The sequence below is a fragment of the Arctopsyche grandis genome, chromosome 8, assembly GCF_051622035.1.
Source record: "Arctopsyche grandis isolate Sample6627 chromosome 8, ASM5162203v2, whole genome shotgun sequence".
NCBI lineage: Eukaryota > Metazoa > Arthropoda > Insecta > Trichoptera > Hydropsychidae > Arctopsyche > Arctopsyche grandis.
This window is the reverse complement of record NC_135362.1, coordinates 30168201-30185115: the sequence shown is the minus strand read 5'-3', so window position 1 is coordinate 30185115 and position 16915 is coordinate 30168201. Positions and strand designations below refer to the sequence as shown.

General features: G+C 34.6%; 3 protein-coding genes across 4 annotated transcripts in view; 1 reads left to right on the top strand and 2 right to left on the bottom strand.

The window, feature by feature from the left end:
* Positions 1–16915, bottom strand: part of LOC143916109 (uncharacterized) — a 373187-nt gene that overhangs the window by 41965 nt on the left and 314307 nt on the right. The gene's annotated exons all lie outside the window — the stretch shown is intronic.
* On the top strand, positions 1311–4376 carry LOC143915286 (arginine-hydroxylase NDUFAF5, mitochondrial). 2 transcript variants are annotated; one of them, XM_077435847.1, is made up of 7 exons: positions 1311–1827; positions 1889–2040; positions 2112–2219; positions 2292–2437; positions 3711–3894; positions 3969–4105; positions 4195–4376. In XM_077435847.1, the coding sequence occupies exons 1-7, from the start codon at positions 1593–1595 to the stop codon at positions 4256–4258; spliced, it is 1026 nt and encodes a 341-aa protein (XP_077291973.1). In that variant the 5' UTR covers positions 1311–1592; the 3' UTR covers positions 4259–4376. The 2 variants fall into 2 exon arrangements, with proteins under 2 accessions (XP_077291973.1, XP_077291974.1); XM_077435848.1 differs by having other exon boundaries at positions 1512–1827; positions 3981–4105; positions 4195–4342.
* The window catches only part of LOC143915285 (uncharacterized), a 45096-nt gene continuing 32542 nt past the window's right edge, over positions 4362–16915 (bottom strand). Inside the window, exons 3-10 of the mRNA XM_077435845.1 lie at positions 7994–8780; positions 7722–7867; positions 7065–7643; positions 6814–6974; positions 6448–6734; positions 6205–6368; positions 6048–6126; positions 4362–5960 (exon numbers count right to left, since the gene is read on the bottom strand). Of these exons, the coding sequence (XP_077291971.1) occupies positions 5596–5960; positions 6048–6126; positions 6205–6368; positions 6448–6734; positions 6814–6974; positions 7065–7643; positions 7722–7867; positions 7994–8780 (2568 nt within the window). The 3' untranslated portion in view covers positions 4362–5595. The remainder of the gene's footprint in view (positions 5961–6047; positions 6127–6204; positions 6369–6447; positions 6735–6813; positions 6975–7064; positions 7644–7721; positions 7868–7993; positions 8781–16915) is intronic.

The following is a 16915-nucleotide window of genomic DNA, read 5'->3' as shown; positions in this document are numbered from 1 at the left end:
TTGTAGTACTTTTCAGCTTTCAAATCTCTCTAAGTAGTCATCCAGTTCAAATCAAAAGTCAAAAGTATGTATTTTCACTTGGTTAATACTATTTTATATTGAGTATTTTCTATTGAAATATGTTTATTGGGATAGTGTTCTAGCCACACTATTTTTTGTTTTCGTTTAAAAGGGTTGATTGGAAGTGTGCTGAATTTTAAATCGGTAAAATTTCGAGCTAAAAGCGCGTACTAGTATTTATACGAATCTGAATTGCATTAATATGGATAATATATTAAATTGTCTCTATATGAGAATTAAATAAAATTCCATTTAGAAAAATCATATTTTGACTATTCTTGTGGATTAGTAATAAAATTTTCTTTTATTTTATCGAGGTAAGCCAGTTATCAATAGAATTTTTGTTATTAATCCACAAGAATAGTCGAAATATGATTTTTCTAAATGGAATTTTATTTAATTCTCGTATAAAGATAATTTAATATATTATCCCTATTAATTCAATTCAGATTCGTGTAAATACGAGTAAATACTAGTATGAGCTTTTTGCTCGCAATTTTACCGATTTAAAGTTCAGCACACTTCCAATTAACCCTTTTAAACGAAAAAAAAATAGTGTGGTCAGAGCACTATCCCAATAAACATGTTTCAATAGGATGTAGGAATATAGCACAACTTGTGCTATCACGAATCAAAACCAGTGATCTCATCATCGATCCTGTACAAACATGTATAGCTCAATGGCAACGTCCCCTTTGACCATTCCAGAAGAAAGAGTTCATCGCTCGATCGTAAAACGAACGAAACCCAACAGTCATCGAAGTTCAACCTCTTCGTACATAAAATAACCATTGTAACAATTGAACAAAAATAAATGATCCTCTTCCAAACTCAACTGAATTTCCATAGGCCGGGAAACGGTCGAAAACTTTAACCCGCCTTATAAGAAAAAACTCAATATAAAATAGTATTAACAGTGGGAAAAAATACCAAGTGAAAATACGTACTTTTGACTTTTGATTTGAACTGGACGACTACTTAGAGAGATTTGAAATCTGAAAAGACTACAAATGGAAGATAAAATATCTGACTATAGATTCCAATATTCATTTTGAACAGGAAATTGACAGATTTTGAGACATCGACCGAACAACATCAAGATATAGAAAAATCGTGCGATTTAAAAAACACATATATCTCCGAATCTCGAGCTAATCAACATTTTTTATTACCAGATTCGGGTTCATTGGGCATATATCTATAAGAAAAGTCATATCTCGTCTCTGAACCAAATAAAAAAGGCGTCATTTGTCGAACAGTGCTATCATACTAACGAGAACTCGAGTGCCAAATATTCCTTATTCACGATTTTCATGGCAAAAATTGTCTTTTGAGCAATCGCAATGTGACTAATAATCCAATTACCGTAGCGTTTCGATGTATGCATACGGGAGGGTTAAATTATTGTATAAAAAAAGTATGGTCGTTAAAAAATGGGTTTGTTGCAAACTATGCCGTATCTGTCAAGTGTCAGATGACATTTGTCCGGTTTGCTGGTTATGTTGAGCTGAACAGAATAGCGACAGTTGAATATGTTTGGGGTATCGAGGGTATGTTTGAGGAGTTTAAGCAGTTTGAGTGGAAATGTAGGTAGTGGAGCTGCTGGTCCACAGGTATTTGATTCAGCAGCTAAGAGACGTCAGCGTCTTCGTGCTGCAGCAGATCCGGAGTCTTTAGGGGTTAACTATTTGCACAAGGAAGTCGGCTGGCGGTTAGCTGATCGAGTTTTCGACATCAAAAAGAATTTCGACCAAGTTGCCGATATAGGTAATACACCTTGTAATATTTTCAGAAGTAAATTTACTTTTAACAACATGTAATTTTTCAGGATGTAATCGTGGTTATGTTGCTAAACACCTCACACCTGATTGTATAAAGAAATTAATCGTATGTGATAGTAATCAAGATAATTTAGACAAAGTGGAATTACCTGAAGGTATTGAAATCGAGAAGAGATTACTAGATGAAGAAAAAATCGATGTAATATTTTCGTTTATTATACAGACTATATTTTTCAATATTTAAAAAATAATATGATTGTTATATTTCAGCTGCCGGCCAATAGTTTAGATATGGTTATATCATCATTGTGTTTACATTGGGTGAATGATCTACCCGGTTGTTTTGACAATATAATGAAAAGCTTAAAAAATGATGGGGTATACACTTTTAGCACTATATGAATAGTATTGCTTTATGTTTAATTTTTAAAAGGTTTTTAAAATTTAAAGGTATTTTTAGCGACTATGTTCGGCGAGGATACATTATTCGAACTCAGATCATCTCTTCAACTTGCAGACCTCGAAAGAAATGGTGGAATAGCACCACACATATCGCCGTTCACTCGCATACGAGATATAGGTGGATTGCTCAATAGGTTAGTTTGATCTTTTAAGGTGTCCCTTGTACAATTTCTTCAATATAATAGGTTTTGTATGGTAAACGGATTATTTCGCACATTGCGATCACGCACACGACAATCTTTCCTACGAAAATCGCGAATTTGTCACTCAAGTTTAGGTTAGTATATTTTTTATGCTTTTAATTTATACCAGGAAGGCCTAACAGGTAACCGCAATGCGCTTTCCTGGCCAGAAACACTGTACATTTGATACAAGTATTATTTTACAAAGTAAATACATATCAATTAACATCCACAGACACATTTATGGACAAATTTGTAAATTTGCAGCATTTTATACAATTCAGTGAAATTCGAGATTGCTGAAAACTGGAGATTTGCGAGAAAATGGGTAAGGTTGCCAATTTGTTGGAACTGTTTCAATGAAAATCAGATATATTGGCAAACTCTGATAGGAAACGATCGACCTTCGAAACGATCGAAGTTCTGGCCAGCAGAAACCAGTGGGATTTTAACCCGTGACCACTTTGTTCAAAGCATATATGCTAAAAAAACTAGTTGGTTCTGTTGGTTAATATAAATACTATATATTATATAAGAATTAGCGAGATATCTATGTTATAAATAATAACCTTTTTCAAGTCATATTCAAATAGTGGTGACATTGTGGCTAGGATGGTTTTTGCCAATTTGATGGAGGAACTGCTTCAACAATGAAATCTGATAAATTGGCAAACTCTGATAGGAAACGATCGACCTGTAGTCACAAATCCAAGTTCTGGCCAGCAAAAACCAGTGGGATTTGAACCCGTAACCACTTTGTTCAAAGCATATATGCTAAACAACTAGTTTGTTCTGTTGGTTAACATAAATACTATATATTATAAAAGAATTAGCGAGATATCTATGTTATAAATAATAACATTTTTAAGTCATATTCAAATAGTGGTGACATAGTGGCTTGGATGGTTTTTGCCAATTTGATGGAGGAACCGCTTCAACAATGAAATATGATAAATTGGCAAACTCTGATAGGAAACGATCGACCTTGACTCATAAATCCAAGGCCTGACCAGGAGAAACTAGTGGGATTTGAACCCGTAACCACTTTGTTCAAAGTATTATATACTAACCGCTAGTGTATTATGCTGGTTGATAGTTCGTGTGGGTAACTCTCGATGGATGGAATTCTTACGATGGCGGTTTTAGTGACGTGTATGCGAGATCGATTTGTGCGGAATAATCACCGAACCGTTTTATATGTGTAACGGAATGAATATTTTATAAGGTCAGGCTTCACATTGCAAACCATCGATACGGATGAGATAACCGTCGGCTATCCCAGCATGTTTGAGCTGATGTGGGACTTGCAGTTGATGGGGGAAAATAATGCTAGTTATAATAGACAGTTGCATTTGTCTCGCAGTACTCAAATGGCGGCCGCTGCTATATACGACGAGCTGTACGGAAAGGTATTCATTTTTATTATTTGATGTTCTTTTACGTGTATTTATGCATGTTTATGAATCGGATTCGTATTTTCAAGATTGATTCGGAGACTAAAATGAAGAGTGTACCAGCTACGTATCAAATCATATATTTATTGGGATGGAAACCTGACAAGTCACAGCCTAAAGTTTTAAAGCGTGGTACTGGTGAAGTGTCATTGAAAGATTTGCATAGGTTTGATTATTATTTAGTTCTTTTGTTTTTGAATATATAATAACAAATGAAAGGCGATTTTAATAATGCCGTGTCTTATTTTTTTTTAGGTTAGATAAAATTGCAAAGGAATTAGGAAATGTAGACTTGAGCTCTGAAAATAAACCGAAATAATAGCGAATGGAAATTGTGATTATTTATTTTTTAGGTGTTACATAGATTTTTTCTTAGAAATTGTATGAGTTTTTGAAAAAATGAAATAAAAATGCAATTGTTTTAGTTTATCACAGTATGACATGTTTTTATTTCATCCAAGTTTTTATTGTGCCATATATTTTCATTTACATTTCATCATTTTTTAATATAAAATACGAATAATCCACATTAACAAAATTCACAATTAGCCAAATTATATTGATATATTACACATATTTGTGGCTTATAATATTCAACTTATAAAATTTTAATTTTTAAAATTTTAAATCGTTTCACCTATCTAGGTATATATAGTATATTTACTATACATAATTTATATTAAACAATATTCCCTCATTTGGAAATTGAATACAATTTTGATTGAAACTGTTTCTACCGATTTAATTTGCTGTACGAGTCGAGTCGAAGAGAACATTGATAATAAAATATATGTTTTTTTTTTTAATATAAATTAAATTAAAAGCAGAGGATGAATTTTTAGATACAAATTTAAAGCGCTAGTTGAATTTGCTGATAGTATATGTATATGATAAACTCGCATTGTTTGATTATACAGAATAAATAATACATATTTATATTATATATGCTCGCAATAATTTCAGCAACTTAATTATACTCATTTCTATAGATCAACCTTATATTATTAACGTGTGATGCTTCCAAATCAATGTTTTTAAATATGAATTTTTGGTATTCACTATTTTTATTCGTTTCATAGATAACAAGAAGAAAAAGTCATTTCTACACTTTTTACAATGTAAAACTTAACCAATATAAATAATACAGTATTTGATACTTCGAATGAAGTTGTGCATCACAAAAATATGCCTTTTATATATCTTTCCAGTCTATATGAGTTTCCTAAACGTAAACGTCTGAACTTTCAATTATACCCTACAATACTTACAAACTGATAATTTTTACCGAGTAAAGACAACAAATTTATGTCATGTGAATTATCAATACAGCTACATATGTATATACTTATTCAGGATTAACTTGAAACAAATTGCCTATCAATTTTTTGTTGAATCTATGAAATATCTCAAAACAATCTCGTAGTAAAAACACACGCAACGCACACACACACACACACACACATTTGAACAAATATTTCCTCATACACACTAATATAAACCTCCATGCATATATAATATATACTTCTAATTCACACATTTAGTACTTATATTTACACGTTCACAAATCATTTGTTCGTTCCTTATGTTAAGTTTTGTAAATGTTGTCTTTATATTTTTTTTTATATAAAAGTTTTACTTTTTCAGTTTGCGAATCTATCATTTTTTGCCTTTGACGCAAGGACACTGTCCACCAGTGTGAACATGACCTCCGACAACCTGTTGGAATCCTTGCTGTCCACTTACCGAGACAGTTTGTGACGGAGCACCTTGGAAGTTAGATTGAATGTGTTGGAAACCGTTGCCGTTCTGTTCTCGGTAATTCACATTACCATTCTGTTTGTAATTGGTATTGATGGTCTGCTGATATTGGTTAGCACTGCCTTGTAGTTGTTGCTCTACATTACCATTTTGATACGCTGTCTGTTGCTGTGTCGTATAGGTCGTTTTGTATCCCATTGCGCTCTCGTACCAAGCAGCGTCGAATTTGTAGAACGAAGCAATTTGATTGGGAGATGTGCATCCTATTATATCACACAATAATAAAAAATTATTATTTAATACACATCATATTTTCATTCGACTAAACTGTACAAAGCATTTATATTAACCTGAATCCCAAGAGTACACTCCTTGCATATAGTAAACTCCGTTGCCGTTCGAGCACGCCAAAGCGCTTCCGATATCGACCTAGAGTAAACGTCAGATTAGTGCCAATGTAAGATTTAAAAGTATGTTAAAACGTTTTTAAGTGTAAATTTTTATCACCTTGCAGACCGAAGCGATCGGATTAGCAGGCTGTCCACAGATGCACGTGTTCGGATTGTATTGCTCTAACAAATGAGGATAGTTTTGGGTGATTTGTGCTTGACATTGTCCTGGTTCGACTAGATTCATGTCCAACGAGTGCATAATACTATTGGGAATATTGACTGCAAACAAAGCATATCGTTTATTATTATGGCACACATTTAAAAAGCAATCGAATAATAAAAAACAAATAATATGTACTTTGAAGAACTTGTTTTCCCCATCCAGTTACGATGCACTGAGTCTTGCCTCCGTATAATACCTGGTCGCTTTGACCGACTGGAGCTGGACAGATTGGTCCTATATTCTGAGCGAATCTCAACTTTTCAGCCAGCATCAAAATGGCCAAATCGTTTTGGAAATTGCCTGGTTGATAGCCTGGATGTCTGATAATTTTGGAAACCTGTACGATTTGGAAAGGTTTTGGTTCTTCGTCGATACCTAACTTCCACTCTCCACCTTTGATCATTACATTCTTGGCGTCAAGTCTGAAAATGCATTGAAAAAAATTAATTACTCATTATAATACTTTAATGTAATCGATATTTATCTGAAATATTTAATTACCCTTCGACACAGTGCGCACTTGTGATAACAGCATCTGGTGCTGTGATAACTCCACCACATAAGAGAGATCGGTTAGTTTGTAAAAGAACCATTGCTTGCCATGGAATTTCAGCGAAGTCTACTTCAAACTGATTCCTATTACCGTTAGGCTTTATTCCTTTCTGTAATTGAATAAATACATTAAAGAATTAGCTGTTTTAATTTGTGATTTTATATTAATCATTGGTAACTTTCGATGTTATGAAACTGACCTGTCGTACACCACATGTTCCCGTGTTTGCTGTGTTGTAATTGGAAAGTTGAAGTTGTCCCGTAGTATAGGTGGGTTCATTTGGTCGACTTGGAAAACTGGGATTGCTTGGGAAAGATGGATTTATTTGTCCTGAAGGATTTTGAGGATTGTTTGGTGGTTTGGGGAAACCTGGATTTACCTGTTTTGGAGGTTGGTAGTTATTATTTTGCTTCTCTGGAGTATATTTGTTTGGGTTAGGGGTGAATATAGGTGTGTTTATGGAGCTTTCGGGTCTTGGACCATTAGGTCCAGGGAATCCGTTGAATCCATTCGGTCCGCTGGGTCCATTCCCGACTGGTCCTCTGGGGCCTGATGGCCCGCTTGGTCCTCTGGGTCCTGATGGACCATTTGGTCCTCTTGGTCCTGATGGTCCTTGGGGTGCTTTTTGTCCTTTACGGTATGTTTCTCCTTTGTATGCTCCAGTATCTCCGAACGCTCCAGGAACCCATTGACCTAGTTGATTTGTTGGCCAAGGATCAGTGTAAGTAGGATCTCGACAGCATTTTCCAACGAGACCGGTTTCTGGTTCTTTGCAATCCTAATTTAAGATAAAAATTGATTTAAAAAATGAATATACACATATGCACATAATCAGTGAAAACTTTTAACTACTCACTGTCAAGGGAACTCTGAACTCTTCCTGCTCTCTAGTTAAAATCACAGTACTATTGGAAATTATGCCATCAGCAGTACAGAATTCAATGCTGGTACATTTCAAGGCAGCAGCGCATGCGTTGGGAATGGCTGGAATATCTGTGAATGCTGTAAAAATGATTGTTAATACAATGTCCAAATTTAAGTTCAACAGTTTAGTATCTAAATTTTAAGGCATTATCTAGGTGTAAAAGCAAGTGAAAAGCGGGGGACTAAAAGTGCAATGTGCTTCACCTGGAGGACGAACGGTCCTTGTGTTATCGAGCAAAATACTTCCTTCACTATCTTGAGGTCCTGGGACAATTTGTTGGCTACCGCTGGAAGGTTGTGGACTTTCGTCTTCTTTAGGAGGCAAGTAGGGTTGTCCTACGATGGGTACTTTTGTCGTTGGCCTTGGTGCAAGTGTGGGTCTGGCTGTTGGTTGATAAGGCGTGGGCCTCGTGGTGGGTTGTCTGTAAGGTGTTGGTGTTGGTGGTTGGTAAGGGGTGCTGGGTCTGGTGGATGGTGGTCGGTAAGGAGTAGTTCTGGGTGTAGTAGGTGTTGGTGCAGGTGCTCTTGTGCTTGGTTCATCTGGTGGCAAGTATGGTATACCGGGTTTTGCAATTGACGATCCAGGTCTGGATTCGTAAATCTGGCCTTGATTTTGGTTGTATACGTTAGTCTGTTGCTGGGACGTGTACGGTGGTCTCACTTCGTTGGCTGGTCTCTTCGTCACGAGGTCGGATCCTGTCTGGCCGAAGCCAGTTTGACCGAACTGTTGCTGGCCAAAGTTCGTTTGTCCAAATCCAGTGCTAGATCCTACTGTCGACTGAGCGTTTGAAGTGAATCCTTGGTTGCTGGCGCTGGCTGTTCCGGGGATTTTGATCAGACCGGGTCCAGATACGGAACTGGATATCGAAGATTGCAAGGAAGCTGAATCCAATTTGGAGCCACTTGAAGATTGATAGTCGAACGATTGAGACGCTCCGCCAGTCTTGGGTTTCAACTTGCAGCATACTTCAGTAGAAGATTTGCAGCGAGACTGAAAATCAAAATACACATTTTATTAGTAAAAATATACAATATAACCCAGAGATTAGAATAAAAACAGTTAAAAAAATTATGCATTCCTTAAATGAAGACATGTACATGGTGTGTCTAGTATATGTATGTATTAAGGTACATGGTGTGTCTAGTTTATTTTAATTTTGTACTCAGTATCAACCACTGATGATATTTTAATGGTTTTTTTAAATAATGCTATTATATGTATGTGTCTTCGTATTTTGAAAACAGTTCAAACACCGTTAATTTTACTTTGCACAACAAATCCATTGACAACTGTGTACACACAACTTCATAAATCTTTTTACTTCATCTACATCATATATACTATAATATATATATATATAAAGATAGATTAAGTATTGTTTATGTAGAAGCCCTGCGAGATAGTCGAGTTTGGGTCACCATTCTATGAGTTGGGACCGATTCCACAATGTTGGTGGCGACTACTTTACTTCCTTCATGCCCGTCATATTAAATAAATTTATTTATACCAGTACCGTCATTTCATTATTTTTAACCACATACATAGTTCCGTTAGAAAATTTGCCCTTGTGATTTTGACTGATTTTCATCCAATGTTGATCCCCGATCAAGCTTAATGGTTTTAAAAAAAGTGTCCTCAAACCCTGTGCTCATTGCAATGTATATTAACTTAATCGCTTGATATTGAAGCTATACATATTCGACTTATTTTCACCGGGACCTTTTGCACATGTACGCAGTGTACACCATATTATTTCGTTTAGTTTTGTCAGTGTTGTCATATAGCGCACAATAATTATTTTCATGTTCGACGGTATTCTCACTACTACACTGCATTTCCATTTCAAGTTATGTACTTTAATTATATCAGTGCTAAAACGGAAGAAATCGTCAAAAGTGGAACCGAGCGAAGCCGGGTGGCACCACTAGTAGTATATAGAAATATAAGGGCGAAATCACACAGGAAAGAACGGCACGTTGTGTGCTTGGCTCCCCGTTGTAGGAGTTCTCCTACATTTCTTCAAATATGGGATACACCGTTATCGATCACTGTCAAGCAAGGATAACAATTTACCGAAAACATTCCAGGGGGGTGATTTTAGGCGATGCGGCGCAAACGATCGAAAAGCGCAAGACAGACTGAACCACAGATTAACGACAAGTGTACCTTATGCGTGCGCACTGCTCGCACTTACACTAAGCTAAATCTACCCGAAGTCCCGACATACCTACCCTGTATACGTTGTGTGCTTCTGATACTTTAGTTCCGAATTTTGCCTTATTAAACTCGCCAGAAAGATCCAACTCAATTTTAATAATTGCATCTGTGCACATCGAAAGGTTACTCGTCATCTGATGTGCAATCTATCATTCGTGAAGTCGAGAATTGCGTTTAAAGCAGCCATCCAGTTAATCTGTGGTTCAGTCTGTCTGGCGCTTGTCGATCGTTTGCACCAAACCCGATTTTAGGCATGCCACATTTTTTTCGCATGTTTAAAAGTATCTAAAAAAAAAACCATGTTCCTTCCTGTGTGATTTCGCCCTAATGTAGCGCTGTAAAAATATATCCACAAAATTGCTATGGTCAAATATCACTCGGACGGATTGGATCCTTTTCGCAAAGCTGCTAACGTCTATGAGATACTGCTTATTACAATATATTAAACAACTTTAGATAAAGCATACACTCTTATTGACAACAGACTATTAATTATTTTGAAACACCATTCCATGGTATTTAGCCGCACAGACAAGCGTCAAGCGTGATTAACTGATACCTGAGAGATGTGTTCTTTAAAAGGTGCTCGGACACCAGCAAAGTTGTCTTGTCGACCTCTGACCTCTCCGTAACCACCTAGAAGTTTATTTGACCAGTTTCCTCAGAGTCTAGCCCGCATAATTGACGACCGCCTACCAGCCATCACCCCAGCTAATGTCACAATGATTTGACTTTTGCGAGATCGAAGCAGACCGCCCCAAATTCAACGGTAATAATAAAATTAGCAGTGGCGTGCAAAAAAAGAGAAGAAACACACTTAAGTATAGTGATCTCGTGATGAAATCGGCATCGATCGGCGAGATTTATGGCACTGCGGATCGTAAACATTTCGGTCAGGTGAAAGGGTCGCTACGGTTATTTATCGACCTGGACTAAAATCGGCAAATGTTCTGGAAAAGGAATTCGCGTTCGATCTTTCGCGGTGATTTATTCGACGGAGATAAGCGCTCCGTTGACCTTTTTAGTACACGATGATTTATTGCGTGCGTTAGGTTAGATACCCAGAGGAGTGTCAGTGCAATATATTGCCTGTTGGGATGATGGCTCTTGCAGCTCGCACTGAAGTGCTATACTATGTATATAGTGGTGTAGACATTGACATGAATTATATATGTAGGTACTACCAACTGATCTATTCCACTTGTATATTTAGAGAAGCATTAGCCAAGATGTATTGAAATAAATATGTACATGATGCAGGAGAAGTGCAAGGTAGATTCTCCCGAAAGAAACTGATTACATGGTTGGGATTTTGACCCAATATTGTGCCACTGGTAGAGCTATTGTAGAGAAGTATGTATGTAGATAAGTTTAGGTTATTGAAACTCAAATCGATTTTTCTAACTTAATTGTTGTGGTGGATCCAATAGATCGAGTTCCAATATATTCGAGTTATCGGTATCTCAAATTTGTTGAATCTTGTAAAAATATGCTATCTACATACATTATGTATTTCCAGCAAATTTGATGTGTATCAAAATTTTGTTGATTTTCCATAGATGTCTCTGTTGTATTCTATGTACCTACTGTTATGTTTGAAATTTTTTTAAACTTATGTATCAGGTAGTTCCTGTCATGGCACATATCATGTATGTATGTATGTAATAAAAATATGTGAATTATTTATCATGTTTCTAGATGTAATGGTAGATCTACTCGATAAATAAGATTAAGTTGGTCCAGGCATTAATGAAAATGACTAACTGGATCAGTGATAAGATAAAAATTTTCGAATTGAAAGGTTTTGGCGAATCCTACGATATTATGAGGAAAACTTTCAATGGAGTTTCTCCATTTGAAAGTTTTCCGTGTGAAAACTTTCAATTTTTTAAGTTTTCCCAATGATATGTAACCAGGAAATTTTTGGTTGCTCAAAAATCCCTCTTTATTGTTCTATTTTGTATATTATTCAAGAGGGAGAAAAATACGCGATTTCTATAAGTCAGCTAATACATATGTATGTATATTTCGGGTCTACGTGACGAGACAGAATGTTAAATTACAGAAAACACAAATATCGGAAGGCAAAGATCGAAAATCGAAAGATCTTAAGTCGAAAGAACAATAAAAAATGGTGCATGGTAAACGGTACATACTCACTTAATTTGCGCGAGCAGGATACAACAGGAACAAGAGGAACAGGCTTTTCCTCCCGTATTAACGTGCGCGTGCAGAATACGGGAGGAAAAGCACGTTCCTCTTTTTCCTGTTGTATCCTGCTCGCGCAAATTAAGTGAGTATTTTGATCTTTCGACTTAAGATCTTTCGATTTTCGATCTTTGCCTTCCGATATTTGCGTTTTCTGTAATTTAACATTCTGTCTCGTCACGGAGACCGGTATATTTCTACCAATAGAAATCGCGTATGTCAAAGGTTTATAAGAAAGATTTTCAATTAATAGATTCTAACTTATTTGGCGCCCTCGAAAACCGGCACTGACTGTATACATACATACATAGATGTCACGGTGGATGATGTCTCTATGAATTCACACTGTATAAAATGCTTGTATTAGTACACTGTAAAGGCGAGTGTACATGTTCGATTGAAATAAAATAAAATCTAAAAAAAATTGGCGTGGCGTTTTCACACGGGAGATTTTCCGCCCGTCGTCACAATCCGCCATTATATAACGATAAATATTGCCATTTAAAAAATAAATACATAATATACGATGCATGAAAAAAAAACCCATAGCTCGTGGATACTGTCAGAAATGTGGATGAATAAATTAGCAATAATAGACGACTTCATGCAGACGTCGCCAGTGGCCGAGCAGCGCTATGACAAATGGCGAACTTTGATAAACATCTAACAAATGGGTGTGTAGCGGATCGCGATAACTCAAACAACACACACACACACACATTCGGAAAGTAATGCTCCATGATATATTATTATAATTTAATATTGCGCCGGTGCCGGAGATGAGCAGACGCCGATGTGGAGATGAATAAATAAATAATGGTGGCACCCACGCGGCAGACGACATCATTTACATAGATGCGAATTTGGCGATTTTCCTCGTGGTATTTTAAACCGCGGTTCAAGGTCGCAGTTTTCCCGCCGGTTCCGGTTCGAGATGGTCACACGTGTCCCTCGCGATCGGACTCTCCTCGATTCGAAATAGAGTTGACGTACGTACGTACATATTGTATATAATACGTAGGTACGTTCGTTTTGTATTTGATTTGTTGGTTTTGGCTACTGGATGATGGTGATGTTTGCTGGCTTCTGAGATTCCAAGGCAAGGCACTTTTCATCTGTATGTATGCATACATACGTGTGTACAACGTGTTGTTGGTGAAAAATGTTTGAAATCGTCAAACAATCCCAATGTAATAATTGTAATTGTGTTTGTTTTGACTTTTTAAATCATCAACGTGTATGTATGTCTGTTTGACAATGTGTCGTAAAGTGTATGTTTGGTCATCGCGAATGTCTCAATTTTGTATTTTGAGGTGTTCGAGGAGTCGGTGGCTGTCTTAAGGGATTAAGTCTTAAATTCAATGAGAGGTGTAGGCGTGGTAAATATGTATATACATATATATATATATATATATATATATATATATATATATATATATATATATATATATATATATATATACATATATATGTATATATATATATATATTTTTATTTTTTTATTTTTTTTTATTTATACCATATTAATTGTATTGAGAAAGTTCAACTTAAATTTATTAAATCCTTACGCTACCTTTTTCGTACCTATACCCATTCTACTGTTTCCGACATTTTAAAAATCCTTTCTTTTAACAATCTTTCTGTCAGGCGACGACATACTGATGCTATATTCTTCTTTAAGCTCATAAATGGTTTCCTTGATTGTTCTGATTTACTGAATAAGGTTAATTTCAGAATCCCAGTTCGGTACTCTAGACGCGTTGCACTCTTTTCACTTGATCCTTTCAATACTAATTCCCAAAAATATTTTTATCTGCAGCGCGTTTATCGTATGTTTAACGGAGAGCTGAATGAGGTTGATCTATTTGGTATTTCCCTACATCAATTCAGGTCTAACATCAAGAGAATCTTGACCGATTGATTCATTTCTTCTCCTATTCTATTTTTCCAATATTTTCAATATTTTTATACTTTAGTTTAGTTATGTAATGTGCTATTTAATCATATTATAGCTTTCATTATTTTCCTTTTCATTTCTTTATTTTGTATTTACCTTTTTCATTTGTTTTATATTTGTAAATTTCAATTTCTTCTTATATTCTATTTTATAACCTTTTCCAAATATGTTAATACTATAGTTTAATTATGCAATGTTCTACATATTTTGTCATGCCTTTATTATTTACTTTTTAATTTGTTTTCCTTATATTTATCTATTTCATTTTTGTAAACATCTATTATTGGACTCGGATGTTACATATATTATTTATTTACTATTTGTTTTTTTAAACATATCTATGTACATCCTGTCTGTTGATTTTTCAATTAATAAAATAAAAAAAAAATAAATAAATAAAAAAAAAAAAAATATATATATATATATATATATATTTTTTTTTAATTATTGTATAATGTACCTAATATATGTGTGTGTTTATCATAATCTTGATGGTCAAATCTTGACAGGCGAAAATCTTCAACAAGATGATGATTAGGAGTATAAATTCTGAAATGAAATCTGGTATTCACTACTTAGTATATTACTATACTTCATTTACTATATATGTATGTATTCTGTATAGACTATGAATTTGTTGATCTCTAGCAACTTCTGTGAGCCTAATTGATAAAATAATGACGAATAAAGTTTACTTTTAATACTCAAGCAAGTATTATAGGTTGTGTATTGAAATACCGAATCACAATATTTGGAATGTTTAAATACAGATATGTTTATATTCAAAATGGCAGAGTCCAGAAAATATCTTGCGTTAGTAAATGCTGAAACTTCCGGATATTGTCATACCAATTTTTAATATGTAAATATGTTTTTTTCATTAAAATATTGATGGATTGGTGCAAAGATATTGTATGTCTATCAATTATTTTCACTTTATTTAAAATTTAATAACAAGAATTAAATATAATCGTATGTCCTAAATTAAAAAAAATAATATCGAAGGATCCGCACAAATTTAAAAGTACACTTTCAAAATTAATAAACGATTCTTGCTTTACCATTACTGTGTTCTATCGGATTTTTTTTATACATTAGACATGTTTTTAATATTTATATTACTTGTTTTTGTATTTATTTTATTTATTTTTTTAAATGCATATTTTTGCATATATGCAAGGATCCGCACAAATTTAAAAGTACACTTTCAAAATTAATAAACGATTCTTGCTTTACCATTACTGTGTTCTATCGGATTTTTTTTATACATTAGACATGTTTTTAATATTTATATTACTTGTTTTTGTATTTATTTTATTTATTTAGCGCTATTTTGATTTGCGCGATTTTTTCGGGACACCAATAAGGGATTTCACCAATAGGGAATTTCAGATAGTTTTGCACGTGTAAAAAAACGTTAGAACACCTGATCTATGCTATGGCCATCTTGGCCGAAACTCACCCCTTGGAGTGTTTTCAGTGCTATTTTATCCTTGTGTTGACATTGGTTTGACAGTGATTGATAACGGTGATTGTCATATTTGAAGAAATGTAGGAGAAACTTGTCGTAATAATATCGTACGAATTAGCAATGACATAAGCATACGCCCATCACAGCTGGAGTCTACCTAGACATGGCGTGCCGTACGATTTAGTGTGTCTGCGGATTAATACTTAAATCCTTTGATGTCTAATAACGTTAAAGGTTCGTTATACATTAGCAAAACTATCTAAAAATAAAACTATGCATAAACGTCTATGTTTGTTGGTACTATTAAAGTTCGTCTATCCAAATTGGAGACTGCTGCTTGGATTTGGATGAAGTTTTACATACTCCGAGTTGAATAATCAAATAAATAACAACCAGGACATCGCATATAATATCGCAGCCTGCACGATTGAAACACGCCATACAATTCTTCAATGGAAATAAATTTATTCTAAACATCTAAACGACTGGCAACGTTCGCACGCGCGAAGACCGATACGTTCTCGCATATAATTTATTGCACACATTTGGCAACATTATGCAAAATGCGCCAATTTGTATGCATCAAATGTTTAAGATACTCGATATTTATAAATCGATATATTAACGACGAAAAAAAAATCCAACCAACCAAATAATATCTCTACATTTGATCAACGCTTGCTTAACCTTAACATTTATACGAGAACATTGCGGATTTTTTTTTATAAATAATATACATACACATTTTCAAAGCTTCAATTGCATGCCATAAATAATATTCCGTTTGTTACAGACATTACTAACAAACTAACCAGTAGATTCTATGACAAAATCACTAATAACCATACTAACACACTTGTGAAGAGTCTCGGTGATTACAACAAAATGTCTATACCCTTCAGGTATAACACACAGATTACCTAAACACAATCTGCTTTAGGTCATCGACTTTAGAGAGTCATTAATTAATATAATGTATTAGATGTATTATGAGCATTTATTAGGATTGTAAATAGGTTTTTGAGCTCTTTTTTCTATTACGCTGTACATATTAACATTATAATAATACAATACTATGATTACAAACAAAATTAATTTAAAATTGTAAAATAGATAATGATCAGTAGATCAGTAGCCATTAAAATAGATATAAGATGTATTGTAAAAAGCATTCAAAAATCAAAATCAAAGCTTCAATTGCACTTTTAAACATTCGCGACAGAGGAAAAGAAAGGTTACTTATGTATGTGCATATAATCATCATCAATCCCA

Bases quoted from the DNA above. Each gene is read 5' to 3' on its own strand.
- LOC143915286 (XM_077435847.1), top strand. From the start codon at position 1,593: ATGTTTGGGGTATCGAGGGTATGTTTGAGGAGTTTAAGCAGTTTGAGT. The intron at 3,895-3,968 runs GTATTCATTTTT...CGTATTTTCAAG, and splicing joins ACGACGAGCTGTACGGAAAG to ATTGATTCGGAGACTAAAAT. The intron at 4,106-4,194 runs GTTTGATTATTA...ATTTTTTTTTAG, and splicing joins TCATTGAAAGATTTGCATAG to GTTAGATAAAATTGCAAAGG.